This window comes from Natator depressus, chromosome 23 (assembly GCF_965152275.1).
Source record: "Natator depressus isolate rNatDep1 chromosome 23, rNatDep2.hap1, whole genome shotgun sequence".
NCBI classification, from domain to species: domain Eukaryota; kingdom Metazoa; phylum Chordata; order Testudines; family Cheloniidae; genus Natator; species Natator depressus.
In genome coordinates this window covers 22,502,563-22,527,931 of record NC_134256.1, presented here as the reverse complement: position 1 = coordinate 22,527,931, position 25,369 = coordinate 22,502,563, and the positions used below count along the sequence as shown (strand labels likewise).

At 60.9% G+C, this 25,369-nt stretch overlaps 2 protein-coding genes across 4 annotated transcripts; one reads left to right on the top strand and one right to left on the bottom strand.

The window, feature by feature from the left end:
• Positions 1-582: 582 nt before the first annotated feature.
• RIBC1 (RIB43A domain with coiled-coils 1) lies at positions 583-5,335 on the bottom strand. Of its 3 annotated transcripts, none has more exons than XM_074937398.1 (8): positions 5,257-5,335; positions 3,869-3,993; positions 3,003-3,084; positions 2,219-2,563; positions 1,777-1,895; positions 1,324-1,551; positions 1,039-1,205; positions 583-781 (listed from the first exon to the last, which is right to left on the bottom strand). In XM_074937398.1, the coding sequence occupies exons 2-8, from the start codon at positions 3,983-3,985 to the stop codon at positions 700-702; spliced, it is 1,140 nt and encodes a 379-aa protein (XP_074793499.1). In that variant the 5' UTR covers positions 3,986-3,993; positions 5,257-5,335; the 3' UTR covers positions 583-699. The 3 variants fall into 3 exon arrangements, with proteins under 3 accessions (XP_074793499.1, XP_074793500.1, XP_074793498.1); XM_074937399.1 differs by lacking the exon at positions 5,257-5,335 and adding an exon at positions 5,011-5,051; XM_074937397.1 differs by lacking the exon at positions 5,257-5,335 and adding an exon at positions 4,957-4,984.
• Positions 5,336-5,507: 172 nt separating this feature from the next.
• SMC1A (structural maintenance of chromosomes 1A) lies at positions 5,508-23,486 on the top strand. Its single transcript, XM_074937754.1, has 25 exons — positions 5,508-5,629; positions 6,422-6,610; positions 6,705-6,817; positions 6,937-7,140; positions 8,027-8,265; positions 10,625-10,883; positions 11,262-11,402; positions 11,672-11,754; positions 12,284-12,491; positions 14,538-14,723; positions 15,738-15,917; positions 17,227-17,373; positions 17,643-17,780; positions 18,161-18,277; positions 18,949-19,055; positions 19,310-19,451; positions 19,703-19,848; positions 20,231-20,384; positions 20,595-20,705; positions 21,204-21,360; positions 21,758-21,912; positions 22,203-22,354; positions 22,603-22,672; positions 22,925-23,035; positions 23,313-23,486. The coding sequence occupies exons 1-25, from the start codon at positions 5,521-5,523 to the stop codon at positions 23,394-23,396; spliced, it is 3,702 nt and encodes a 1,233-aa protein (XP_074793855.1). The 5' UTR covers positions 5,508-5,520; the 3' UTR covers positions 23,397-23,486.
• The last annotated feature ends 1,883 nt before the right edge of the window (positions 23,487-25,369 follow it).

Here is a 25,369-nt window from a genome sequence, read left to right as displayed (position 1 = left end):
CCAGGAGTCCTGGCTGCCAGCCCCCGGCTGTAACCACGAATTCCAACTCCTCTCCCATTCTTGATTGCTGCCCTCGCCTGGGGGCGGTGTGGGCAGGGCGGGGGCCGGATTGCGAGGGACATGCGGGGAAGGGTGTATAGCACTCTCCTGCCCTGCCCTACAGACTTTGGGGGGCAGTATGCTGTGGGGCACGAGGGTTTATTGGATGCCGTTGTGGCTGAAGGAACAGTGCCGAGTGTCAGATCCCCTCTGCAAGGGGGGAGTGGAGGCGTCCCGCTCATAGGAGGGGAGAGCCTTGGGTGTGTCCCGGCAGCAGGGGTGTCCATGGGGGGATTGGATGTGTCCTGGCAGGGTGGGTGTAGTGTTTGGGGCAGGGATTGGTTGTGTCCTGGAAGGGGGTGGGGACTGGGCGTGTGCCAGCAGGGTGGGGATAGTGATTGGGGCAGGGGGCTGGGATGGGGGGTATCCCGGTGTGGAAGGGGGCTGGGATTAGGCATGTCCCGTGGGGTAGGGAACTGGGGATTGGGTATGTCCCAGCAGGGTGGGGATGGGGTGTGTCCCGGTGGGGCAGGAGGCGGGGACGGGGTGTGTCCCGGCGGGGCAGGGGATGGGGCGGGGCAGGAGGCGGGGACGGGGCGTGTCCCGGCGGGGCAGGAGGCGGTCCATGGGGTTTTGGAAGTTGGTGCGGCGGGGCTGGGCCTAGCGGCTGCTGGTGTTGAACTGCAGGTGGTGCTGGGCGCTGGGCGGATTGGTGTACACCTCCCTCTGCAGGTACTGCTGCCTGCAAGACAAAGGGCGGGGCTTAGCCGCCAGCCTAACTCACCTGGCCCCGCCCCTTCTGTAATCTGTACCTCCTAGCCCCGCCTCCACATAGCCCCAGCCCTGCCCCTGCAACTTCTGCCCCTGCCCCATCTCTCCCCCTCCTGCTTCCGCACCTCATGTAGCCCCACCTCTTCCTGCACCCGCACCTGCCCTGCTCCTCATGGATCCCTAGCCCAGCCCCCCAGGGCCCATCCCCGCCCTCGGGGGGGCACTCACTGTGCCCTCTGCTCCTGCGCCAGCTGCTGGTTGTAGGCATCCAGGCCTTTCCTCAGCTGCAGCCGGGACAAGCGCTCCTCCTCCTCCAGCGCCATGGCCGCGCGGGCTGCCAGCTGCCGCTGCGCCTCCCACTCAGCCTCCCGCTGCCGCTCCGCCTCCCGCAGCCTCTGTGGTGGGGCAGAGAGAGGGGCAGGTGAAGGGGGGGAACGGTGCCCCATTTCGCATGGGGCTGCACTCCCCACGTCCCCCACTGCTGGAATCCCTCCCTTCCCTTCCTCTGGAGACCTGGTTCTCCCGGCGTTGCTCCTCCTGGGCCTTCCACACGGCCTCCACTTGCTTTGGGCTCATGCCTTTCCAGCGGTCGGTGATGACACGGTGAGGCCCCAGCAGGCTCTCGGCCACGGCTGGATCCTCTGTTAGCAGCTGCCCCGTCAGGTGGTTGTGGATCTCGGCTTGGTTGTCTTCCTGTTCCCGCTGACACGCCAGCCGGTGCTGCTCTGCCGCCTCCGCTGCCTGGGGGGAAAGAGGAGACCTGGCCCTGAGTCCCAGGCATGGGGACCCCCTCAGCCCCAGAGTGGTCTTGCCCTGACATCCCACCAGGGCAAGGGAGCAGGTGAGACCTGGTATCCCACAATCCCCTGGGGCGGAGGAGCCAGCCCTATTGTCCAACCCATGCCAAGGTCTGCCAGCTCCACAGCCCCCACCCCCCTGGTCCCCGTCTGGTGGCTAGGGGGTTACCTGGGCCCGGTTGTAGTCGGCCGTGGCAAGATCCTTGGCGCGGCGGCACTCCTCCTCCAGCTGGGCCAGCTGCTGTGCCCGCAGATCCAGCTCCACCTGCTTTTTATCCTCCAGCGTGTCTGCCAGGACAGTGCACAGAGCCCCTGAGTGGCTTTACTTTGGGAACCCAGGAGTCCTTCCTCCCTCCTGATCTAACGCACTAGACCCCACTGTCCTTCTGTAGAACCCAGGAGTCCTGACTCCCAGCTTTCTCCGCACTAACCATGAGACCACACTCCTCTCCCAGACCGGTGTAGGGAAGGAACTCAGGAGTCCTGCCTCCCAGCCCCCTCCTGCTCTAAATCACTAGATTCCACTTTTCTCCCACAGAACCCAGGAGTTCTGGGTCCCAGCCGCTGCACTCCCCCTGCTCTAACCACTAGATCTGTGCTAATGCTCCCACCTGCATACTTGGCGTCGGCTAGGGCCCGCTGCCGCTCGGCACGCTGGTCCTCTAGGCTGCGGCACTGCTGCTCCTGCTGCAGCCGACGGCGGGTGGGCAGTGCCAGGTCCTCGCCAGCGAAGCGCTGCAGGCTGGCAGGACCGCAGCGTGGGTCATAGTCACTGACCCGGGCTGGCTGGTCCAGGCGCAGCCCCTCGGGGTTGTATAGGTCCCACTCCCGCCGGGCGTGGGGTGGCTGCTCCTGCTCCCGGAACTCCTGCACGGCCTGGTGGAAGCGCCGCACCCTCTGACGTTCCTCCTCCTCCAGCATCTGCGCCACCCGGTCGCACAGCACCTGCTCGGCGTCTGTGGGGAAAGAGGGTCAGATCCCCTCTTCCCCCACCAGCCAGCGCTCCTGCCCAGCTCCCCACAGCGCCCCTTCCTGGAGAGACCAGGGCTGGAGTAGCAAGGAACTCCTCCCAGCAGCCAGTGCTCCTGTCTGACTCCCCATAGCACCCCCTGCTGGAGAGGCCAGGGCTGGAGTAGTAGGCATCTCCCCCCATCTTGAGCCCGTTCTCCTGCCCCAACCCCCATGGTGCCCCCTGCTGGAGAGACCAGGGCTGGAATAGCTGGGATCTCCCTGCCACAGCCAGTCCTCCTCTTGGTCAGAGACAGAGGACCCCCACTGTCCTGCCATCTCACTCGCCTACTCCTCCCCAAGCATTGCTTTCTGATGCTGGGGTTCAGGGGCACCTCCCCCAGAGATCAAAGGGGTGGGCGAGGCAGGACGGTCCAGTGTTCTCACCATAGGTCTCATCCCGGCGTTTCTCCGTTTCCACTCTCAGCTTCCACTCCTCCACTTGACTCCTCAGGGCTTCCATGTCCACCTTGGGGAGAAGGGCAGGGGAGAGCTACCGAGGAGGCAAAAATCCTCCCAGAGTTGCGGAAAGAATCCAGGAGTCCTGACTCCCCCGCTCGCCCCTCGAATCACTAGACCTCGCTCCCCTCCCAGAGCCAGGGAGAAAACCCTGGAGTCCTGGCTCCCAGTCCCCGCTCTAACCACCAGACCCAACTCCCCTCCCAGTGCCGGGGACAGAACCCAGGCTTGCAATCTAAACCAGGGGTTCTCAAACTCGGGGTCGGGACCCCTCAAGGGGTTGTGAGGTGATTACATGGGGGGGTCTTGAGCTGTCAACCTCCACCCCAAACCCTGCTTTGCTGCCAGCATTTATAATGGTGTTACATTAAAAACACTTTTTTTATATATTTATGGGGGTGGGGGTTGCACTCAGAGGCTTGCTGTGTGAAAGGGGTCCCCAGTACAAGAGTGTGAGAACCATTGATCTAAAAACCATTCACTCCTGTCTGGTGTCCGCTAGGTGGCCTCTGAGTGAAATTAGGTGCTGGGTCTCAGCTTGTTCCACAGCAGATGGTGCCCAACTTTGCCAGGGCTCCCTGATACCCAGATGGGTGAGGCCAAGCACTGAGCAGGTGATGGGCGCCAAATGCCCCTTGGAGGGGGTAGCACACGGGAGCTGTGTAGGTGAGAGCCCTCCCTGCCGGTCCGCTTTTGCTCCTGCTCTGGACTCCGGTTGGGGGGAGGGCTCAGATCCAGCCCCGCTCCCAGCATTGCACCCCCTGGAGGACACAGCGGGTCCCCGCGGGGCTCACCCCCATGGTGCGGTGGCGTGAGTTGAAGATGCGGCTCAGCCGCTGCTTCTCTTGCTCCCTCCGCGCCTCGCGGGCAGCCGCCTCCTTGGTCTCCAGCAGTAGGTCCACTTTGTGCATCTTGGCGCCTACGTGGGAGGAAAGAAAGTTAGAACCCAGGAGTCCTGGCTCCCAGTTCCCGCCCATCAACCAACCCCCACTCCCCTCCCAGAGCCAGGACCCAGGAGTCCGGGCTCCCTGTGGAGGGGAGCAGGGCATTGGTTCCTGTGGAGCTGTGAAAGATCTGGGGGGGAACCTTTCCGCTCTGGCAGGAGGGGGGTTAAATCTGGGGTCCCCGAAGCTGAGGGTTGGACATGGGGAATCTGCCTCCTGACCTTTACCCTCTGCCCCCACCTCTGACTTTGACCCATCCTATCTGCAAGTTACCATGTGACCCCCACACCCACCCTGTTAACCTTTGACCCCTCTCCCATTAATATCTGACACCCTCGATGTACCCTTTAACCCCTGACCCCCCCCACCCTGCCCTCTTACTCCCGGGCCCCTCCCCCAGCCCTCTGGCCCCCATCACACCACCCTTTAGCCTCTGAACACCCTTGCCCTGACCCCGTCTCCCTGCCCTTTAACCTCTGACCCCCTCATTCTACCCTTTGACCTCTGACCCCTCTCCCATTTATATCTGACCCACTTGCTGTAACCTTTAACCTTCTGGGCCCCCTTGCACTGACATTTGACCCCTGACCTCTTACCTTTGGGGTGCTCCCCTGACCTTTGACCACTCTCCCCCTTAATATCTGACCCCCTCACTGTACCGTTTAACCCTCTGACCCCCTTGCACTGACCTTTGACCCCTGACCCCCTCACACCACCCTTTAGCCTCTGGACACCTTTGTCGTGACCCCCTCTCCCTGCCTTTAACCTCTGACCCCTCACCCTGCCCTTTGACCCCCCTCTCTGCCCTTTGACCTCTGACCCCCCTTGTCCTGCCCTTTCACCCCGACCCCCTCGCCCTGCCCTTTGATCCCCTCTCTCTGCCCTTTGAGCGCTGACCCCCTCACCCTGCCCTTTGACCTCTGACCCCGTCTCCCTACCCTTTGACCTCGGTCCCTGGCCCCTCGCCCTCTGGCTGCCGGGGTCCCACTCACCGAAGCCCCCACCCGTCTCTCTCTCTCTCTGTTTAGAGCCTGGTCTCCCTGGTAACGGGACAGCCCATTCCCTTTTCCCCCTTCCCACTTGGTGCCATCCAACCGCCCCTTTATGCAAATGACGGCGTCGGGCCTATCAGCGGGGAGGGAGCGCAGAGGGCGGTCACGGTATGCAAATCAGGCTCTGAGGCGCGGCCCTATCAGCGCGGAGAAAACGCCGGGAGCGGGACCCTATATGCAAATTACCCCAGGAGGCGTGACGCTGCTATGCAAATTTCGTTCTGAATCGCGGCTTGGTGACGAAAAGGAGCCGCGCGCTCTCTGCAAACGAGCCCACCTTAGCCCCTCCCACCTGAACTCTCGCGAGATTTGCTCTGTTGGCGGCTCCGGGAGGAGGGGGGGTGGCTGTGGCCGAGCCGCGATTCCCGCCCGACCGCTCGCGGGCCCCGTGTCCGCCGCGGGCCGCCGTAGCCCTCCCTCCCCCGGGCCCCCCCCCGCAGCCCCCCAGCCATGGGGTTCCTGAAGCTGATCGAGATCGAGAACTTCAAGTCTTACAAGGGGCGGCAAATCATCGGGCCCTTCCGGAGGTTCACGGCCATCATCGGGCCCAACGGCTCCGGTAAGTGGGGTGGTGCGGCCCGCGGCTCCCCCCGCCCCACGGGAGCTCCCTCCCCACTGGCGGGGTGGTATGGCCCACGGAAGACCCCCCCCCACGGGGTGTCTGTGGTACGGCCCGTGGAACCCCCGTCCCCACGGCACCCCCCTCCCCACTGGCGGGGTGGTACGGCCCACGGAAGACCCCCCCCCCGGGGTGTGTGTGGTACGGCCCACGGAAGCCCCGGATGGTGCGGTCCACGGAACCCCCCACCTCTTTACGAGAGGTGGCACGGCCCGCGGGACTCTCCTTCCCACCGTGGGGTGGGGGATGGTTCAGTCCGTGGGACTGTTCCCGCCCCCCGCATATGAGGGACAGAGGTGGGATGGGGCAGCCCATGGGCCCCATGTCCCTGTGGTGGAGGGGCGGCTAGTGGGGGGCATGGACACGCCCCCCATGAGGGCAGGGCAATCCATGGGGCTCCCCAGTGAGGAGTGGTACAGTCCATGGAAAGCACCCCCCGTGTGGGGGAAGGGGCAGAACGACCCCCCCCCGTGTGGGGGAAGGGGGGATGGTGCGGGCCGTTGACCAACACCTCCCTTGGGAGGGGTCGCTTAGTCCTGAGGACAAACCCTCCCTGAAAGGCATGTGGTACAGTCCAGGTCCCCCCCGGCCCAGCCCAGCCCAGCCCCAGGGCCCTGAGACACCCCCCCCCCCCCACTCCCAGCCCAGCCCCAGGGCCCTGAGACACCCCCCCCCAGCCCGGCCCGGCCCAGCCCCAGGGCGCTGAGACACCCCCGCCCCCTTTTCTCCCAGGCAAGTCAAACCTCATGGACGCCATCAGCTTCGTGCTGGGCGAGAAGACGAGCAACCTGCGGGTGAAGACGCTGCGGGACCTGATCCACGGGGCGCCCGTGGGCAAGCCGGCCGCCAACCGGGCCTTCGTCAGCATGGTGTACTCCGAGGACGGGGCCGAGGACCGCACCTTCGCCCGTGTCATCGTGGGTGAGACCCGGGGGGGGTGTCGGGGGGGGCGGGGGCTGGGCCATGGGGGGCTCGCCCCCGGCGCTGCTGGGACTGACCCCTCCATCCCTTGCAGGGGGCTCGTCGGAATACAAGATCAATAACAAAGTGGTGCAGCTGAGCGAGTACAGCGAGGAGCTGGAGAAGCTGGGGATCCTCATCAAAGCCAGGAACTTTCTCGTCTTCCAGGTGAGGGGCAGGGGGTGCACGGCTTGTGGGGCCATCCAGGCTGGGGAGGAGGGGGGAAGGATAGAGACCGGGCTGGCTGGCTCTGTGAGCCTGACCCAGCCCCGGCCCGCTCTCTGCAGGGGGCGGTGGAGTCGATCGCCATGAAGAACCCCAAGGAGCGCACGGCGCTGTTCGAGGAGATCAGCCGCTCAGGGGAGCTGGCCCAGGAGTACGACAAGCGCAAGAAGGAGATGGTGAAGGCCGAGGAGGACACGCAGTTTAACTACCACCGCAAGAAGAACATCGCGGCTGAGCGCAAGGAGGCCAAACAGGAGAAGGAGGAGGTGGGGGGGCTGACTGGGCCTGTGGGGCGGGGAAGAAAGAGGTGGGGTGGAATCTCTGGGTGTGTGGGAGGCAGGAGGAGATAGTCTTTCTGGGCGGTTAGTGGGGGTAGGGGCTGTGGGACAGCGATTTAGGGGCTGGGGTGGTGTCTCTAAGTGTTGTGAGATGTTTTCAGGGATTGCTGGGCTTTAGCAGGTGGGCCATCTGGGAGGTATTGGATGGGTCTTGGGGCGCAGGGGGGTTCTAGTGGACGGGCGCTTGGGGGCTAGGCGGGGCTTGGGGGTCAGGTGGGAGCAGGGTGGGGAGTGGGGGTTGTGAGAGGGTTCTAATGGGCGGTGGATCTGTGTGGGATTTGGAGGGCATGGGGGAGTAGGGGGCTGGACACAGTCTCTGGAGCCTGTGGGGAGCCCTAGTGTATGAGGGGGCGGGCGGATGAGGCTGCGCACACAAGAAGAAGGTGGAGCAGGGGCTGGGGTTGGGAGGTAGGGAGGGGAATTTAGAAGGGCAGGGGCAGCAGGAGGAGGGGGAGGTGGGATCTTTAGGTGGGGGTTGGAGCTGGAGGGGGGTTCCCTCAGCGGGACAGAGAAGGACGGATGTCTTGGGAGGAAGGGTGGAGACAGGATTTTGGGAGGCAGTAAAGGGTTGGGCAGGATCCCTAATGCTTGGGGCAGGATATCAGGGTGGGGGTAGAGGGTGGAGTGGGATCCCTTGACTGGCCTGCGTCAGAGGTATCTGCAGGGAGTAGGGTGGTATCTGCATGGGTGGTTGGGGGGCAGAAGGAGGAGGAGGTATGGCGAAGTTTCCAAGGGGCCAGGGCAGAAGAGGGGGGAGGTGGTGGGGTGGGAATCTCCCCCGACCTGGTGTTTACTGCACACATGACTTGGGCAGGCGGACCGGTACCAGCGCCTGAAGGACGAGGTGGTGCGGGCCCAGGTCCAGCTGCAGCTCTTCAAGCTGTACCACAACGAGGCTGAGATCGAGAAGCTCAACAAGGAGCTGGGCTCCAAGAACAAGGAGATCGACAAGGACAAGAAGCGCATGGACAAGGTGGAGGATGAGCTCAAGGACAAGAAGAAGGAGCTGGGCAAGATGATGAGGGAGCAGCAGCAGATCGAGAAGGAGATCAAGTGAGGGCAGCATGCGGTAAAACTTGGGTGCTAGAACGGGAGGGGACCACGCTCCAGAGTGGGGCTGGGAGACACTGGAGCAAGAGGGTGCTGTTATGCCCTAGAACTGGAGAATGAAGACAATCTGGACCAGTGCACTGCAGAATAGGACTAAAGTTTCTAGATCAGGTCACTGCGCATTCTAGAACAGGAGAAGAGCTCTAAGTCTTGCGAGCTCTAGAATGGCCCTTCCCCTTCTTGGTCTAGAGCATGGTCTAGCACATTAGGATGGGATGGAGGACACTGCAGCTGGGTCTTGTTCTAGAGCATGAGTGGATATGCGCGGCACTCTAGAACCTGGGGTTGCACTAGAAAGGGGTTTCAGAGTAGCAGCCGTGTTAGTCTGTATTCGCAAAAAGAAAAGGAGGACTTGTGGCACCTTAGAGACTAACCAATTTATTTGAGCATAAGCTTTCGTGAGCTACAGCTCAGTTCATCGGGGGGCAGCTGTGCTGTAAAATTATGGGTTGCACTAGAAGATGTGGAGGCTTTGCTCTAGAATGGGACATTACACTACAGGCAGAGTCTTACTCTCGAATGGGAGCTAGATGGCAGAACATGAGTGGGTGTGGGCTATACTCTAGAACCGCTGTGGCGCACTAGAACAGGAGCAGGGACAGGGCTGCACTGTAGAACTGGAGGTAAGATTCTAGAAAGGGAGTGGGGGGCAGGACCGATGCATGTGCTGTGGTTTGGTAAGGAGCCCAATCTAGAATGAGAGGATACTGATATAGTCTTGGGCATCTTGGATGCAGTCTAAAAGGAACTGGGTCTAGAGCTGAGGGTGGCTGTATAATCTTTAAGAGGGATGGTTTGGAAGGATGGTCTAGAACTGAGTTAGGTCTTGAACCAAAGTACGGGGCAGCAGTATGGTTTGAGTAAGGTTGGCTGAAGCCAGCAGGGTCGCATTACATTCTAGAATGGAGTTAGGTTTAGAACGTGTCCTGGGCTGGAAGGAGGTGATTAAATTTAGTAGAGTGGTGATTCTGATCTCAGTAGCATGGTCTAGAACATTGCATTGTCTAGAACAAAGGGTGGTTGGTCGAGGAGGTTAGGTCAGTCTAGCTCCACATTAGTACCGTTTAGAATGTGGTATATGGAGGTTTCTCTGGAATGGGACTGGTGGTGGAACAGTGTGGAATGGGGCTTGTTCTAGAATGACGGTGGTCGTGGTCCCCTCTAGAATCACGGCTGATCTAGAACAGGAGCTGATGGTGCAGGAATGTGGGTGAACTATAAATTGGGTGACTTGAAACAGTATGGTCATATGTTCTAGAACAAGGTAATGTATAATGTGGCAGGTAACACTGTCTAGAGTGGGTGGTCTACATCATTTTGGATGTGCACTCTAGAATCAGGCTGATGACATTGTCTGCATTGCATGGCCTGGAATGCCACTCTGGTATCCTAGAAAACGGGGTGTAGAATAGGCCAGGTGATGCTGTCTAGGTTGGGTGGCTTAGAACGGGATGGATATAGACTCTAGAAATGTTGATCTAGAGCACCTCGGGTGATCTAGAGCATACTTGTCTAGGTAGGATGGTTTACAGTAGTATGAATATACTTTCTAAAACAGTGGTTCTCAAGCTATTTACCATTGTGGGTCGCATATGCAGCTCTCTCTGTGTTATGTGGGCTGCATTCACACACTATATATGCTATCTATATGGCCCTGAGGATTTCACATGGGCCATGCAGCTGTGTGCTGATTGGGCTGGAAGCGAGCCACAGGTTGTGAACCACTGCTCCAGAATGAGGTGATCTAGAATGAAGCAGGTCACACTATCTAGGTTGGGTGGCCTAGAATTGTATGAATGTAAACTTTGGAAACAAAGTGATTTAGAATGAGGCAGGGTCATAGTGGCTAGGCTGAGTGGCCTATAACACTACAGGTGTATGGTCTAGAACACAGTGATACAGGTCTGGCAGATGACAATGTCTAGGTTGGGTGGCCTAGAACATTATGTATGTATGGTGGAGACACAGGGTGATTCAGAACAAAGAACGTGACGCTGTCTAGGTTGCCTGTTCTAGAACATCACGTATGATCTAGAAATGTGGTGATTTAGCATGAGGTAGGTGACACTGACTAGGTTGGGTGTCCTAGAACATTACGTATGATCTAGAAACATGATTTAGCACAATCAAGCTGACACTGTCTAGGTTGGGTTGTCTAGAACGGCATAGAAATGCACCTTAGAAGCGCTGTAATCTAGAATGGAGCAGGTGGGCTGTCCAAGTTGGATGTCCTAGGATCTACAGGCACAGCCTAGAGCGGGGTGGGGATCTGGAACCCATGGTGCCCCCCCCACTTCCCCAGGGAGAAGGACTCCGAGCTGAACCAGAAGCGGCCTCAGTACATCAAGGCCAAGGAGAACACCTCTCACAAGATCAAGAAGCTGGAGGCAGCCAAGAAGTCCCTGCAGAACGCCCAGAAGCAGTACAAGAAGCGCAAAGGCGACATGGACGAGCTGGAGAAGGAGATGCTGTCGGTGGAGAAGGCTCGGCAGGAGTTTGAGGAGCGAATGGAGGAGGAGAGCCAGAGCCAGGGGCGAGACCTCACCCTGGAAGAGAACCAGGTACAGGGTGGGGTGCTGGGCTGCAGGGAGCGGGGCGGGGGGCTAGGCTGCCAGAGATTGCCTAGGGATGATGCCCTGAACCATTGTATTTATTAAGATCCTTTTTTCTGAGGCGTTGGAGTGTGAACCCCGGCATCTGGGTCAATTCTGACCTTGGGGATCCTATTCTGCCCCCCCAGAATGAGCCCCCTGCAGTTTCAGTTACAGACAGGATTTTCTTTCACTTCCTGTCCTAAATTGGTGTGTGGCATTGCAACTCCCCAGTTCTCCCACCCCAGAAGCGGCTGCATCTCAGTGCCAAGCAACCCCTCCCCGTGCAGTGTCGTTCTGCAGCTGAGATTTGATGCTGTTGCTGTCCTGTTCTCTTCCCCCTTGCAGGTGAAGAAATATCACCGGCTAAAGGAAGAGGCCAGTAAAAGAGCTGCCACACTGGCCCAGGAGCTGGAGAAATTTAATCGGGACCAGAAAGCGGATCAGGACCGGCTGGACCTGGAGGAGAGGAAGAAAGTGGAGACCGAGGTGAGACCGGACCTAGGATCCTTCCCCAATTTTCTCTCCCCGCACCCCACACTGCCGGGATCCCCTGGGTATGCTTCCCACGCCGCTTGCCCCTGTCGCCAATTTCAGCTCCTCCCTCTCGGTGTGGCCGTCACGAGCCAAGAGGCTAACAAGCTCCTTCCTGATGTCTAAGCCCTGGGCTCGGAAGCAGGCCCTGCTACCCACCCTTCCCCCATCTCCGGCGCAGCCGTCCGTCTGTCCGTCCACCTCACGCTGCGTCTCCTCCCCAGGCCAAGATCAAGCAGAAGCTGCGGGAGATAGAGGAGAATCAGAAGCGGATTGAGAAGCTGGAGGAGTACATCGCTACCAGCAAGTACGCCCTGCCCTGCTGGCGCTAGGGGGCGCTATGCTCCGGGGGCTGAGCAGGGGGCGCTCTCCCCTGGCAATCGGGACCAGGGAGCAGGGGGCTCTGCAGGGGGGTGTTCCCCTGGCAGTGGGTACTGGGGGGGCAGTGTGCTGCGGAGGGGGGTTAGCGGGGGTGCTGTCCCCATGCAGTGGGTACCGGGGGGCTCAGCAGGGGGCACTGTCCCCTGGCAGTGGGTACTGGGGGGGGCAGTGTGCTGCGGGGGGGGTTAGCGGGGGGTGCTGTCCCCATGCAGTGGGTACCGGGGGGCTCAGCAGGGGGCACTGTCCCCTGGCAGTGGGTACTGGGGGGCGCTTGCTGCATGGAGCAGGGTGCGTGGCTCGGCAGGGGGCGCGGTCCCCGGGCAATGAGTAATGGGTGGAGTGGGGGGCTTGGCAGGAGGTACTCTCCCAGGGCAGGGGGTACTGGGGGGAGCAGGGGGCTCTCTCCCCGGGCAGGGAGGCGTGGTCCCCTGAGCAGTCGCCGGCGCCCCCCGTAGGCAGTCGCTGGAGGAGCAGAAGAAGCTGGAGGGGGAGCTGACGGAGGAGGTGGAGCTGGCCAAGCGGCGCATTGACGAAATCAACAAGGAGCTGAACCAGGTGATGGAGCAGCTGGGCGACGCCCGCATCGACCGCCAGGAGAACAGCCGCCAGCAGCGCAAGGCCGAGATCATGGAGAGCATCAAGCGCCTCTATCCCGGCTCCGTGGTGCGTGGCGGGCGGGAGGCGATCTATGGGGCGCTGGCTCCCCTGGCGCATGGGGGGTGGGGCCAGGTGCCTGGGGGAGAGAGGTGGCGGAGGGGTCTCTGGCTCTGTAATTTTTGGGGGAGAGGGGCAGCTGGGAGGGGACTGTTGGCTTGCTGGGGTCTCCCATTGGTTGGGGAGCTCATGGGGGTCTCTGGGACAGGAGGGATTGCAGCAGTGTCTGGGAATGGGGGGGTGTCTCTGGCATGGGAGGGAGTTGGGGGGAAGTCTTGGGAATAGGAGGGATTTGGGGGCATGTCTGAAACAGGAGAGGTGGGGGGCTCTTTCGGGTGGGTGTGATTTTAGGGGGAAGGACTGAGATTTGGGGGGTCTCTGGCACAGGAGGGATTTTGGGGGTCTCTAGGAAGGAACTAAAAAGGGAAGGAGGAGGATCCTGGGAACTACAGGCCAGTCAGCCTCACCTCAGTCCCTGGAAAAATCATGGAGCAGGTCCTCAAAGAATCAATCCTGAAGCACTTACATGAGACGAAAGTGATCAGGAACAGTCAGCATGGATTCACCAAGGGAAGGTCATGCCTGACTAATCTAATCGCCTTTTATGATGAGATTACTGGTTCTGTGGATGAAGGGAAAGCAGTGGATGTATTGTTTCTTGACTTTAGCAAAGCTTTTGACACGGTCTCCCACAGTATTCTTGTCAGCAAGTTAAGGAAGTATGGGCTGGATGAATGCACTATAAGGTGGGTAGAAAGCTGGCTAGATTGTCGGGCTCAACGGGTAGTGATCAATGGCTCCATGTCTAGTTGGCAGCCGGTGTCAAGTGGAGTGCCCCAGGGGTCGGTCCTGGGGCCGGTTTTGTTCAATATCTTCATAAATGATCTGGAGGATGGTGTGGATTGCACTCTCAGCAAATTTGCAGATGATACTAAACTGGGAGGAGTGGTAGATACGCTGGAGGGGAGGGATAGGATACAGAAGGATCTAGACAAATTGGAGGATTGGGCCAAAAGAAATCTGATGAGGTTCAATAAGGATAAGTGCAGGGTCCTGCACTTAGGATGGAAGAATCCAATGCACCGCTACAGACTAGGGACCGAATGGCTAGGCAGCAGTTCTGCAGAAAAGGACCTAGGGGTGACAGTGGACGAGAAGCTGGATATGAGTCAACAGTGTGCCCTTGTTGCCAAGAAGGCCAATGGCATTTTGGGATGTATAAGTAGGGGCATAGCGCGCAGATCGAGGGACGTGATCGTTCCCCTCTATTCGACACTGGTGAGGCCTCATCTGGAGTACTGTGTCCAGTTTTGGGCCCCACACTACAAGAAGGATGTGGATAAATTGGAGAGAGTCCAGCGAAGGGCAACAAAAATGATTAGGGGTCTAGAGCACATGACTTATGAGGAGAGGCTGAGGGAGCTGGGATTGTTTAGTCTGCGGAAGAGAAGAATGAGGGGGGATTTGATAGCTGCTTTCAACTACCTGAAAGGGGGTTCCAAAGAGGATGGCTCTAGACTGTTCTCAATGGTAGCAGATGACAGAACGAGGAGTAATGGTCTCAAGTTGCAGTGGGGGAGGTTTAGATTGGATATTAGGAAAAACTTTTTCACTAAGAGGGTGGTGAAACACTGGAATGCGTTACCTAGGGAGGTGGTAGAATCTCCTTCCTTAGAGGTTTTTAAGGTCAGGCTTGACAAAGCCCTGGCTGGGATGATTTAACTGGGAATTGGTCCTGCTTCAAGCAGGGGGTTGGACTAGATGACCTTCTGGGGTCCCTTCCAACCCTGATATTCTATGAACTGGGAGATTGGAGGGGTCTGGAACAGGAGGGGTGGGGGATCTCCGGGACAGGAGAGATCTTGGGGGTTGCTGGAAAGGGGCTGTGAGATTTGGGGGTCTCGAACAGGAGGAGTGAGGGGGTCTCTGAAATGAGATGGATTTGGGGGGCGGGTCTCTGGGAAGGGGCTCTTGGATGGGGGGTCTCTGGACCAGCAGGGAGTGGGGGGTCCCTGCTGCGCTCACCCCCTGTCCCTCCCTCGTCCCCCCACACAGTACGGGCGGCTCATTGACCTCTGCCAGCCCACGCAGAAGAAATACCAGATTGCCGTCACCAAGGTGCTGGGCAAGAACATGGACGCCATCATTGTGGACTCGGAGAAGACGGGCCGGGACTGCATCCAGTACATCAAGGAGCAGCGGGGCGAGCCGGAGACCTTTCTCCCCCTGGACTACCTGGAGGTGAGCCCCCCTTCCCCTCCCCACCCGTAGCTCCCCCGCCGCCTGCCCTCTCGGCCCCCGTCGGCGATAGGCACACTCTGACCCCCGAGTGCCTGGCCCCTCTGTGATATGCTCCCCGCAAAGCAGCCCGTGCCAGCCCCCCGACTCCCCTTCAGATCCACGCCCAGCCCGTGCCAGCTCCTCCCAGACCCCTCCAGCGCTTGGGGCTCCCTTTCACGAGACCGCTCACAGCCTGGCTCTCTGCAGCCTGGGACGTACCCACCCGAGCCTTTGTCTTTCCTTCGTAAATAGGCTGCGGTTCGTCGATTTCGACCTGGGTAGTTCTGGGCCGACACCTGCTCTGTGTGCGCGGCCGCCGTCCCAAAAGCCCCGCGGCGCGTTAGGACAGGGATGGGGAATAAGACCGAAAATATCACCGTGCTGCTGTGTAAATCCATGGTGCCTTGAATGCTGTGGGCAGATCTGGGCGCCCCGTCTCTCGAAACCTATATTAGAATTGGGGCAAAGTAGAGAGAAAGGCAACGGGAACAATTGGGGGTCTGAAACCGTTCGCATCTGAGGAGCGATTACAGAGACCGGGACTGTTCAGCTTAGGAAAGAGACGACTGAGGGGGGATATGACAGAGCTCTAAACTCGTGACTGGCGTGGACAACGGGTCATTCACCCCTTCACGTAACACAAGGACCAGGGGTCACCCCCTGAAATTAACAGGCAGCAGGTTTAAATCAAACAAGCGAACATATTCCTTCACCCAACGCACAGTCAACCTGGGGAACTCACTGCCAGGGGGTGCCTAATTTCCAGTGCTGATGGGTGACCCCGGGAGTGTTAGCTGGCCGCGTTTTTCCCAGGGGCTCTGCCGGTTGGTAACAAGGGGTCCCTGGCTGGCGCTCCCCCCCCCCCGCCCCTCCCCACGTGCTTGTCTCCTCCGCTCCCCACTGGCTCTGTGATCACCCCCCCCCCCCCCCCACTGCACCGGGAGTCTCCTGCGATCTCTCCCCCTCCCCCTGCAGGTGAAGCCCACGGACGAGAAGCTGCGGGAGCTGAAGGGGGCCAAGCTGGTGATCGACGTGATCCGCTATGAGCCGCCCCACATCAAGAAGGCCCTGCAGTACGCCTGCGGGAATGCCCTGGTGTGCGACAACGTGGAGGACGCCCGGCGCATCGCTTTCGGGGGCCACCAGAGGCACAAGGTGAGCTTGGAATCCAGGCGTCCTGCCTCCCAACCGACTAAACACCCCCGCTTCCCTCCCGGAGCTCGGGAGAGAACCCAGGCATCCTGGCTCCCAGCCCCGCCCCCAAACCAGTAGGCCCCTGAGAATCCTGGACTCTGGGCTCCCAGCCCCTTATTCTAACCACTAGACCCCACTCCCCTCAGAGCCAGGGACAGAACCCAGGAGTCTGGGTTCTCAGCCCCCCCCGCCCCTGGCTTTGTTCCCCACCCTGGTGCGTTGCGGGGGCCGGAGCCGCATGGCAGAATCCTAGAAATGAGCCTGGAAGGGATGTCGACAGGGTGTCCCGTCTGCCCCCTGGCACCGAGATAGGCCCGAGTCAGCCTAGGCCACCCCAGCAGGGGTTTGCCCAACCCCCTCCCATGACAGGGCTTCCACACCCCCCTTGGGAGCCGATTCCGGCGCTTGGCTCCCCGTTGAACAGGGAAGCTTTTCCTGCTTGCCAGCCTCAGTCTCCCCTGCTGCAGATGCAGATGAAGCCCATGGCTTCTTGTCCTGCCATCAGCGGGCGCAGCGAACAGCTGATCCTGGCCGCTTTCCTGCAGCCCTTCGCGGCTCTGAAGCCTGTTATCGGCCCCCAGGACCCCCCACGCTGTCCAGACTAACGCCCTATGTCACAGCCTCTTCCCCCTAGGTCGGGTTTGCGAAACCTTGGATCATCTTTGTCGCCCTTCCCCGGACCCTCTCCAGTTTCGCCCCATCTTCTTCCACGTGCGGTGCCCCAAGCTGGACCCAGGACACTGAACCCAGAAATCCTGATTCCCACCCCCACCCGCCAGACTCTAACCCACTAGACCCCCACTTCCTTCCCAGAGCTGGAGAGAGAACCCAGGCGTCCTGGCTCCCTGCCATCTTGCTGAATTCAGACCCCGGCTCTAATCCCACCCTCCGAAAGGCTGGCTCAGCCACAGATTTCATAAGCCCGCTCTCCTGGCTCAGCCACAGATTTCATAAGCCCGCTCTCCGCACATTCGCTTGAATCGTCCGTGACAATGTCGAATCGCACCGGCCCCAGGACCAAGCCCCTCAGGAGCTGGATGCACCCTCCCAGTTTGACAGCGACCCGTAGTCTTTGAGGACGGTTTTTTTCTGCCCACCTGATGGTCATTTCATCTACCCCCGGTGTCCCTAGTTCGCTGCAGCCCCTTTCCAGGCTGTCTAGATGATATCCCTGAACCTCGCCCCGGCTGCGGCGCATCGGGGGGCGGGAGGCCGTGCCCGGTGCATCACAGGAGCCGTGCCCTGACCTGCCGTGCTCTCACCCCTGCAGACGGTCGCCCTGGACGGCACCCTGTTCCAGAAGTCGGGGGTGATCTCTGGAGGCGCCAGCGACCTGAAGGCCAAGGCCCGGCGCTGGGACGAGAAGGCCGTGGATAAACTGAAGGAGAAAAAGGAGAGGCTGACAGAGGAGTTAAAGGTGAGGGAGGCTGGGGATCGGATCCAGTAGGGGGGCTCTCTCCTGGCAGGCAGTGCTGGGAGCTAGGCAGCTCTGCGTTTTCCGGCGGTATGTGCGGCTGTTCCCCAGCTGCCCCGCTCCAGAGGTGGCTGCATTTCAGTGCCGGGTGAGCCGTCCCCATGCGGCGTTATGTGCGGCTGTTCCCCAGCTGCTCTGCCCTAGAGGTGGCTGCATCTCAGCAGCGGGTGAGCCATCAGGCTGTTGTTAAAATCCTCACTTGTGCCTTTTAGGAGCAAATGAAGGCCAAGCGCAAAGAGGCCGAGCTGCGGCAGGTACAATCCCAAGCCCACGGGCTGCAGATGCGGCTGAAATACTCCCAGAGCGACTTGGAACAGACCAAGACCCGTCACCTCGCCCTGAACCTCCAGGTACGGCGGTAAAGTGACTGCCCCTGGGCTACTGCTATCGACTTGGCCGTTCTTCGGAGGGGGGCTGGCTAAATGGATTGTGGAGTCTCTGCCCCCAGACACCTGTTTCTGGGAGGTGGCATCGGCCGGGTCGCCAGGACAGATGTTCCCCAGGTGGGGATTGGGGCTGTAAAAAGTCCTGGGGGATTATGCGGGGCCTGCTGGGGTATGGGGGGACAAGATCGGGGCTGCTGGGGGCCTGCTGCGGTCAGGTGGGGATAGGGTTGGGGGGCCTGCTAGGGTAAGGGGATCTGGAAATGGCCGATGGGGGGGAAGGTAGGCTGCTCCCCCAGCTGGGTATTCTGCCCCCCATCTCTCACACCCCCCACCCTCCCACGCAGGAGAAGTCGAAGCTGGAGAGTGAACTGGCCAACTTTGGGCCCCGCATCAACGACATCAAGCGAATCATCCAGAGCCGGGAGCGGGAGATGAAGGACCTCAAGGAGAAGATGAACCAGGTAAGCCTGAGGCATGGGGGGGGGGGGGGCATAGTCTGCTGCGTGTTGGAAGCGGTGCATTGTGGGGGATGTAGTCTGTATAGTGTCCTGGAAGCGGTGCATTGTGGGGGATGTAGTCTGTATAGTGTCCTGGAAGCAGTGCATTGTGGGGGACATAGTCCACGCATTGTGGCATTGCTTTGGCCTGTCCCCTGCTGCAATGCATATTGGGGGTTACACTCTGCCAGGTGGCCTGGTGTGGTGATTATAGGGGGGCATGTAGTTTGAGGATAAGCTGTTGCAATGCATTGTGGGGGGGTATAGTCCATGTGACATTGCTCTGCAGCAATGCATTGTGGGGGGTGTAGTCGAAATAGCATTGGTCCCTTGCTCTCTTCTGCTGCAGTGCATTGTGAGGGGTGTAGTCCACGTGGCATTGCCCTGCCGCACTCCCATGCTGCATCCTGGGGGATGTAGTCTGTGGCTATGCTCCAAGTTCTACCTCTCTGCTCCTGCCGGTCTTTTGCTGCTCAAAGGGAGGGGAGATCAGTTTGCTGTGCGGGGTGTTCGAAGCTCCTGGGTGGTGCCAGGTTGGTAGCTCGGGACCCAGAATTGGGGCTGTCCGATGGGGCCAGGGAAGGGGCATCCCCCAGCCAGGGTCTAACAGCAATACCCCCCACCCCCGCTGGCAGGTGGAGGACGAGGTGTTTGAGGAGTTCTGCCGGGAGATCGGGGTGAGGAACATCCGGGAGTTCGAGGAGGAGAAAGTGAAGCGGCAGAACGAGATTGCCAAGAAAAGGTACCAGCCCGGATGGGAGCTGGCGGCCCCTAGAGGGGACAGGCCCCATTCCCTGACCCCATGAGCCAGCTGGCCCCTACCCTTGGGCTTCATGAGCTGGCACCTCCTGGAAGGGACAGGCTCCAGGTCCCATTCCCCACCCCCTGAGCCAGCCAGTCCCTGCCCTGTGGTCGGATGGGAGCCGGCGCCCCCTAGAGAGGACAGGGGGATGGGAGAACCCTGCACTCTGACTCTTCCCCCTCCCCGGCCCCCAGGCTGGAGTTTGAGAACCAGAAGACGCGGCTGGGGATCCAGCTGGATTTCGAGAAGAACCAGCTGAAGGAGGACCAGGAGAAGGTGCACATGTGGGAGCAGACCGTCAAGAAGGACGAGGCCGAGATTGAGAAGCTCAAGAAGGTACCGGGCAAGGGGGGGCGGAGGAGGGGGGGGGGATGGGCATGGGGGTGCTGCGTTGAAGGGTGGGGCTCACTCTCCAGCTACCCCGGAAGAGCGGTGTTGGGGTATGGTGTGAAGGGGGGCTCTTTCCTCCTCCCCCTGTCCAAGAGGAGCCATATGGGCAGTGGTGGGTGGGGCTCGTTCCCCCAGGAGCATTGTGGGCGGGGCTCTGGTCCTGGTGGGCGGGGCTCACTCCACCCTCCCCCGTGCAGGAGGAGCAGCGTCACATGAAGATCATCGACGAGACCATGGCCCAGCTGCAGGACCTGAAGAACCAGCACTTGGCCAAGAAATCCGAGGTCAACGACAAGAACCACGAGATGGAGGAGATCCGCAAGAAGTTGGGCGGGGCCAACAAGTGAGTGACAGCCAGGGGGTGGGGCCAGGGAGCCAGTCTCCACTTGGCCCCGCCCCATGTGGGTGTGGCAGAGTGGGTGGGACCACTGCATTGAGAGTTCTCCATTGGAGGCAGGGCCAGTGAGTGACCTGGGCCCATTGTGGGGTGGGGCCTGTGTATGGTAGCTGCCCACTGGAGGCGGGGCCAGTGAGTGATCTAGCTTCGTTGGGGTGGGGCCAGTCCATGGTAGCTCTCCATTGGAGGCGGGGCCACTGACTCAGGTGCAGTGGGGGTGGGGCTGGGAGAGTGGGCAGGGCCAGTGAATGATAGACCCCCAGTGGGGCAGGGTGGGGAAGGGGGCGGGGCCAGCCAGTGACCCCAGGCCCGCTCCCCCTCCCCGCAGGGAAATGACCCACCTGCAGAAGGAGGTGACGGCCATCGAGACGAAGCTGGAGCAGAAGCGCAGCGACCGCCACAACCTGCTGCAGGCCTGCAAGATGCAGGACATCAAACTGCCCCTCTCCAAGGGCACCATGGACGACATCAGCCAGGAGGAGGTGGGGGAAGGGAGAGGGACTGGCTGTGATGCTGGGGGGCAGCGGGGGCACAAATGGGGGCTGGAGGAATGGGGGGGCGTGGCGCTACGGGAAGCGGGGAGTGGAGTGGCACTATGGGGCAGTGAGGGGAAGGGGGCAGTAGAGGGGGAGGGCTCTGTGCTTCCCGTTCCCTCCTTCGCTCACCTTCCCCTCACCCCCGTCTCTCCCCAGGGTGGGGCGCACGGCGAGGAGCCCGTCAGCAGCTCCCAACGCACCTCCAACATGTACGCCCGGGAGGCCCTGATCGAGATCGACTACAGCGACCTGTCCGAGGACCTCAAGGTGGGCAGGGCCTGCGGGACTCCCCGCCACTGGAGAGCCCGGCGCACAGGGCCTGGGGGCGGGACTCCCCGTGGCCAGCAGCCTGGGGGACTCCCTGCCACTGGAGATCCTGGCGCACAGGGCCTGGGGGCGGGACTCCCTGTGGGCAGCAGCCTGGGGGACTCCCCAGCCACTGGAGATCCCGGCGCACGGGGCCTGGGGGACTCCCCAGCCACTGGAGATCCCGGCGCACGGGGGACTCCCCGCCACTGGGCGGGGGGGAAGAGGGTTCCTGTGCCAGCAAGGGTTTCCATGGAGACGATCGCTTGATGGTAAAAGGGATGAGGGTTCTCAAGTCTCCTCCCTCCAGGCCACCCCACTGTTGATTTTGCGCCTTCCTCTGAGGCCCGGGAGATGGATCTGGGGGAAGGCGAGATACGGGGCTGGATGGGTCCATGGAGGGTGGTGGGCGGGGCATGACAGTGGCTGGCTCCACCCCCCTTTCTGCCCCGCCCCCAGGACGCCCAGGCGGAAGACGAGATCAAGCAGGAGATGAACCAGCTGCAGCAGAAGCTGAATGAGCAGCAGAGCGTCCTCCAGCGCATCGCCGCCCCCAACATGAAGGCCATGGAGAAGCTGGAGAGCGTCCGGGACAAGTTCCAGGAGACCTCTGACGGTACCGGCCGCCTGGGTCCCAGGACTCCTGGGTTCTCGCCCCGGCTCCGGGAGGGGAGCGGGGTCTGGTGGTTAGAGCGGGGGGGCTGGGAGCCAGGACTCCTGGGGGGAGGGATAGTTCAGTGGTTTGAGCATTGGCCTGCTAAACCCAGGGTCGTGAGTTCAATCCTTGAGGGGGCCATTTAGGGATCTGGGGCAAAAACTGGGGATTGGTCCTGCTTTGAGCAGGGGGTGGGACTAGATGACCTCCTGAGGTCCCTTCCAACCCTGATATTCTATGATTCTATGACTCCTGGGTTCTCTCCCCAGCTCTGGGAGGGGAGCAGGATCTGGTAGGTGAGAGAAGGGGGGCGGGAGCCCGGACGCCTGGGTTCCCGCTCACCACCCCCACCCCGCAGAGTTTGAGGCGGCCCGGAAGCGCGCCAAGAAGGCCAAGCAGGCATTTGAGCAGATCAAGAAGGAGCGATTTGACCGGTTCAATGCCTGCTTCGAGTCCGTGGCCACGAACATCGATGAGATCTACAAGGCTCTGTCGCGGAACAGCAGCGCCCAGGTGAGCTCTGCGCCCCCGCCCCATTTGGGACCCTCTGTGACTCCGCCCAAACCCCACGCTGGGTTGGGAGTTAACCCCCATTGAGATGCATGTGGCAGCTCACACCTCTGCGAGCGATGGGCTCAGGCTCTCAGCAGACTCAGGCTCCGTTGCCTTTTGAGCTTTTCTCCCCAGTCATGAGGGCTAGAGACTTTTAGTATGATTTTAATCTGAAAGTGGGGATGCTGGGGCTGGAGGCTCCCCCTCATTCAGGCCCCACCCCCTTACTGCCCTTCCCATCCCCTCTGTAGGCGTTCCTGGGCCCGGAGAACCCCGAAGAGCCGTACCTGGATGGAATTAATTACAACTGCGTGGCCCCTGGCAAGCGGTTCCGGCCCATGGACAACCTGTCCGGAGGGGAGAAAACTGTAGCAGCCTTAGCCCTTCTGTTTGCTATCCACAGGTAGGGACGCTGGGGCCCAGTGGGTTAGAGCACGGGGGCTGGGAGCCAGGACTCCTGGGTTCTCTCTCCGGCTCTGGGAGGGGAGTGGGATCTAGTGGTTAGACCGGGGGGGGGGTAGGAGCCAGGACTCCTGGGTTCTCTCTCCGGCTCTGGGAGGGGAGTGGGATCTAGTGGTTGAGAGCAGGGGGCTGTGGGGCAGGGTCATTGGCAAACTCCCCGTCACCCCCTCATCTCCGCTCCCTCCCCAGCTACAAACCTGCCCCCTTCTTCGTGCTGGATGAAATCGACGCCGCGCTGGACAACACCAATATCGGGAAGGTGTGTGGGGCTGGCAGGGGGACAACAGTGAGGGGCCTCCGTGGGCCATGTGATGGGCGGGAAGCGGGGGGGAGGGCGGGTAGAGGAAAGGGAAGTGGTTTGGGGGAGGTGGTCATGAAGGGGGTGCCCCGTTGACCCGCCCCCATAGCTTAGAGGGTTTGGGGGGAAGGTCTGGGGATGGGGTCTGAGGGGGAGGGGGTGGGCTGGGGGTTTTAGGGGACCCCCCACTGACCCCCCCGATGCCCCCCACAGGTGGCCAACTACATCAAAGAGCAGTCCACCTGCAACTTCCAGGCTATCGTCATCTCGTTGAAGGAGGAATTCTACACCAAGGCCGAGAGCCTGATCGGGGTCTACCCCGAGGTACGGGGGGGATGCCCCCCACTTCTCTGCTGGGGGCTGGGGCCCTGTCCGATCCATCCAGCCCCCGGGCGTGAGGCCCAGGAGGCCTGGCGGTCGGGGTGCCTGTTTCCAGGGGCACAGGGATCGGGGGGAGGGCAGGGCATTGGGGTGGGGCGGCACGGACCACAGGCCCTGCCTGAAGTGGGGGGGGCACAGATTCAGTAGGGAGGAGTGGGGGGAAGTGACCCCCCTTTTGATTCATCTTTGACCCCCCCCCTTTTCCTCCCTCTCTCCACAGCAAGGAGACTGCGTGATCAGCAAAGTGCTGACCTTTGACCTCACCAAGTACCCCGATGCCAACCCGAACCCCAATGAGCAATAAGACAGCCGGACGCTGCCATGGGGGGTGGGGGGATGTGATGGGTTAAACCCCCCTCCCCATTTATTTTTAACCATTTCATTGCCTCTGCCAGTGCCGTCCGGGGGGGCCTATTAACCCCCCCCGTCTCTAAGGTGGGGGCCACCTGTCTCCCACAAAACTGGGGGTAGCGGTTTTATCCCGGGGGGGCCCCTCAATTCCCCCCACCCCTCCGATGCTCTTTTTAGAATCATGCTATTTAACTTGCTTTTTAAAACCAGCCCCTGGGGAATCAGGCTTGGAAGTTTTAGCCCCGGGAGGGCTGGAATTAGGGGAGAAGTTGGGGGGCGGGGAGTGGGCAGGGCAGGGTGGTGGAGGGATCACTGGGCTGTTGCTTTTCGAGTCCTGTCTTTGTGTGTGTGTGTGTGTGTGGAATGTGTCTTTCTGCAACAAAATAAACCAGATTTTCCTCTTCCCTGGATGGCTAGTAGGTCAATCTTTGGGGTGGGGGTGGGGGGTTGTGTATACATGCGCCCCCTGCTGGAAGGGATCAGACCTGCTGCTGTGTGTGTGTATCCCCCTGCCAGGGCGGCACGTGCCCTGGGATGGGGCCCCAGATACGAGCCAGGGGCCTGTGACGGGAGGTGGGCAAAATGGGGGGGCTGATCTGATGTGGAGGGGTACGGGGGTCTGTTAGGGAGATGTGGGGGAGGCTGGGTCTGTGTGTCTGATCCCCCTCCCCCCTCCTTCCCCCCCCTCGGTTGAGACCAGAGCCATCAGCCCTCAGGGCCCGGAGCTGTGGGCCAGGCATGGCACAGGGGTACCAGAAAGTGCCAACCCTGGCCTAGATCTGTGTGGTGGCAGGAAATCAGGTGAGACCGGGCAGGTGGTGCCAGCTCCCTGCTCGTCTGACCTTCCCCTACCAGTGCCCCGGAGCGGCTCAGAGCCCCCCGCCCGCTGTCCTGGTGCCAGGGCAGCCTGGGGGGGATACGGAGCAAATAACCTGCCTGACCCCTCCAGGCAACCGCCTGGCGCCCTGAAACAGGAGCGTGGATTGGAGTCAATTATCGTCATGCTGAGCTGCGAGGGGTAGGAGCATGTGGGGCAATCGGGGTGTCCCCAGAGAGAAGCCCCAGAAGTGCTCAGCAAGCCATCCTCGGGTGGTGGTATGTGGGTCTCTTCCCCGGCTGCCCTGCCCCAGAGGTGGCTGCAGCGGGCGAGCCCTCCCTCCGCAGTTAACTGTAGTGTTTAAGGGTTAAAACCCTAATTAGCAGTAACATTATTTGCATTTTGTTTCTGTGGTAACAAGGCCCAAGCAGACACTTATTGGCTGGGGGGCGGGGAGGGTATACGTGGGGGTGGGCATAACCTTTGAACTTATTTTTCCCATCAGCCACTCCCACCCTGATCCTGGGATGTGTGAGAGAGGGGCTGGGATCCAGGACTCCTGGGTTCTCTCCCTGGCTTGGGGAGGGGGGGGGCTGGTGGGTTAGAACTGGGGGGGCTTGGAGCCAAGACTCCTGGGTTGTCTCCCTGGCTCTGGGATGGGGGCGGGCTGGTGGGTTAGAGCTTGGGGGGGCTGGGAGCCAGGACTCCTGGGTTCTCTCCCTGGCTCTGGGAGGGGAGGGGGGGCTGGTGGGTTAGAGCTGGGGGGGGGGGGGGCTGGGAGCCAGGACTCTTCATTTTGCTTGCAATCCATAGCGGCACATTCACCTCCTGTGTTTGTGCCTCAGTTTCCTGTGCACGGGATGAATCTGGGGGTGGGGGAGGCTAGTCCTGGTGTCATATCCCCACCCCACACATACCACCCCCTGCCTGGCTGACTCGGCTCCCCCCGTGCATGCCACTGGTGGTGATTATAGGCTACCAGGCCCTGATGTGCGTGGGGTGGGGGCTGAAAATGGCTGCCAAACCCCCCCTCCCTCCCCAACACACACACTGGCAGGGAGCACTGTCCCCTGGAAACCAGAAGTGGCTGCATCTCCGCACCAGGAGAG

Bases quoted from the DNA above. Each gene is read 5' to 3' on its own strand.
- RIBC1 (XM_074937398.1), bottom strand. From the start codon at position 3,985: ATGCACAAAGTGGACCTACTGCTGGAGACCAAGGAGGCGGCTGCCCGC. The intron at 1,552-1,776 runs GTAACCCCCTAG...CTTTCCCCCCAG, and splicing joins CCGACTACAACCGGGCCCAG to GCAGCGGAGGCGGCAGAGCA. The intron at 1,206-1,323 runs GTCTCCAGAGGA...GCCCCACCACAG, and splicing joins AGCAACGCCGGGAGAACCAG to AGGCTGCGGGAGGCGGAGCG.
- SMC1A (XM_074937754.1), top strand. From the start codon at position 5,521: ATGGGGTTCCTGAAGCTGATCGAGATCGAGAACTTCAAGTCTTACAAG. The intron at 7,141-8,026 runs GTGGGGGGGCTG...TGACTTGGGCAG, and splicing joins CCAAACAGGAGAAGGAGGAG to GCGGACCGGTACCAGCGCCT. The intron at 19,452-19,702 runs GTACCGGGCAAG...TCCCCCGTGCAG, and splicing joins AGATTGAGAAGCTCAAGAAG to GAGGAGCAGCGTCACATGAA.